General features: G+C 62.0%; 1 protein-coding gene across 1 annotated transcript in view; it reads right to left on the bottom strand.

Moving 5' to 3' along the window:
* Nucleotides 1–6: 6 nt before the first annotated feature.
* The window catches only part of LOC127750162 (facilitated trehalose transporter Tret1-like), an 8,415-nt gene continuing 7,850 nt past the window's right edge, over nucleotides 7–571 (bottom strand). The window contains exon 3 of the mRNA XM_052270969.1: nucleotides 7–246. Within this exon, the coding sequence (XP_052126929.1) occupies nucleotides 14–246 (233 nt within the window). The 3' untranslated portion in view covers nucleotides 7–13. The remainder of the gene's footprint in view (nucleotides 247–571) is intronic.

Genomic DNA, 571 nt, shown 5'->3' with positions numbered 1-571 from the left:
TGGCGCCCAACCCTCACCTGATGGTGAAGGGCACCGCCAGCAGGAGCATGGTGCCCTTCCTGCCGAAGCGCTCCGTGATGGCGCCCGCCGGCACCGCCCCGACGCACGCGCCGATGGTCATGAGCGAGGCCACCCACGAGCCCTCGCTCTCGCCGAGCGGCAGCCACGAGTCCGGGGCCTGCAGCTTGGCCAGCACGGGCGCGGTCCAGGCCAGCACGGTGCCCGCCGCCAGCGCGCCGAGGGTGGCTGTGTGGCAAACGTTCAGGAACAAAATTATACAGGGCGGTCCACAGGCCTCTTCCTTCATTTTGGTTCTACTGTACCGCATTCAGGCGAGCGGGCCAGTTGCATACTCGCACGGGGCCATAAGGCGCAGTGGTGCGCGACGGTAGGCAAGCCCGCCCGCACTTTCTGCATGCGGTACAGTATAAGCAAAATAAAGGAAGGGGTCTATGGACCACCCTGTAGAGGATTTTATCCCCCGAGTCGACGCTGCCTGTCGGAGTCGGGTGTCGTGTGGTTTCGTGTCTAGTGAATTTTTCCGGAAATAATTGAAACGTTTGCAGAAAAA

The sequence above is a fragment of the Frankliniella occidentalis genome, unplaced genomic scaffold (assembly GCF_000697945.3).
Source record: "Frankliniella occidentalis isolate FOCC.00 unplaced genomic scaffold, Focc_3.1 Scaffold144, whole genome shotgun sequence".
Taxonomy (NCBI): Eukaryota; Metazoa; Arthropoda; class Insecta; order Thysanoptera; family Thripidae; genus Frankliniella; species Frankliniella occidentalis.
The sequence above is the reverse complement of the archived record's forward strand: the minus strand, read 5'-3'. Positions and strand labels throughout refer to the sequence as shown.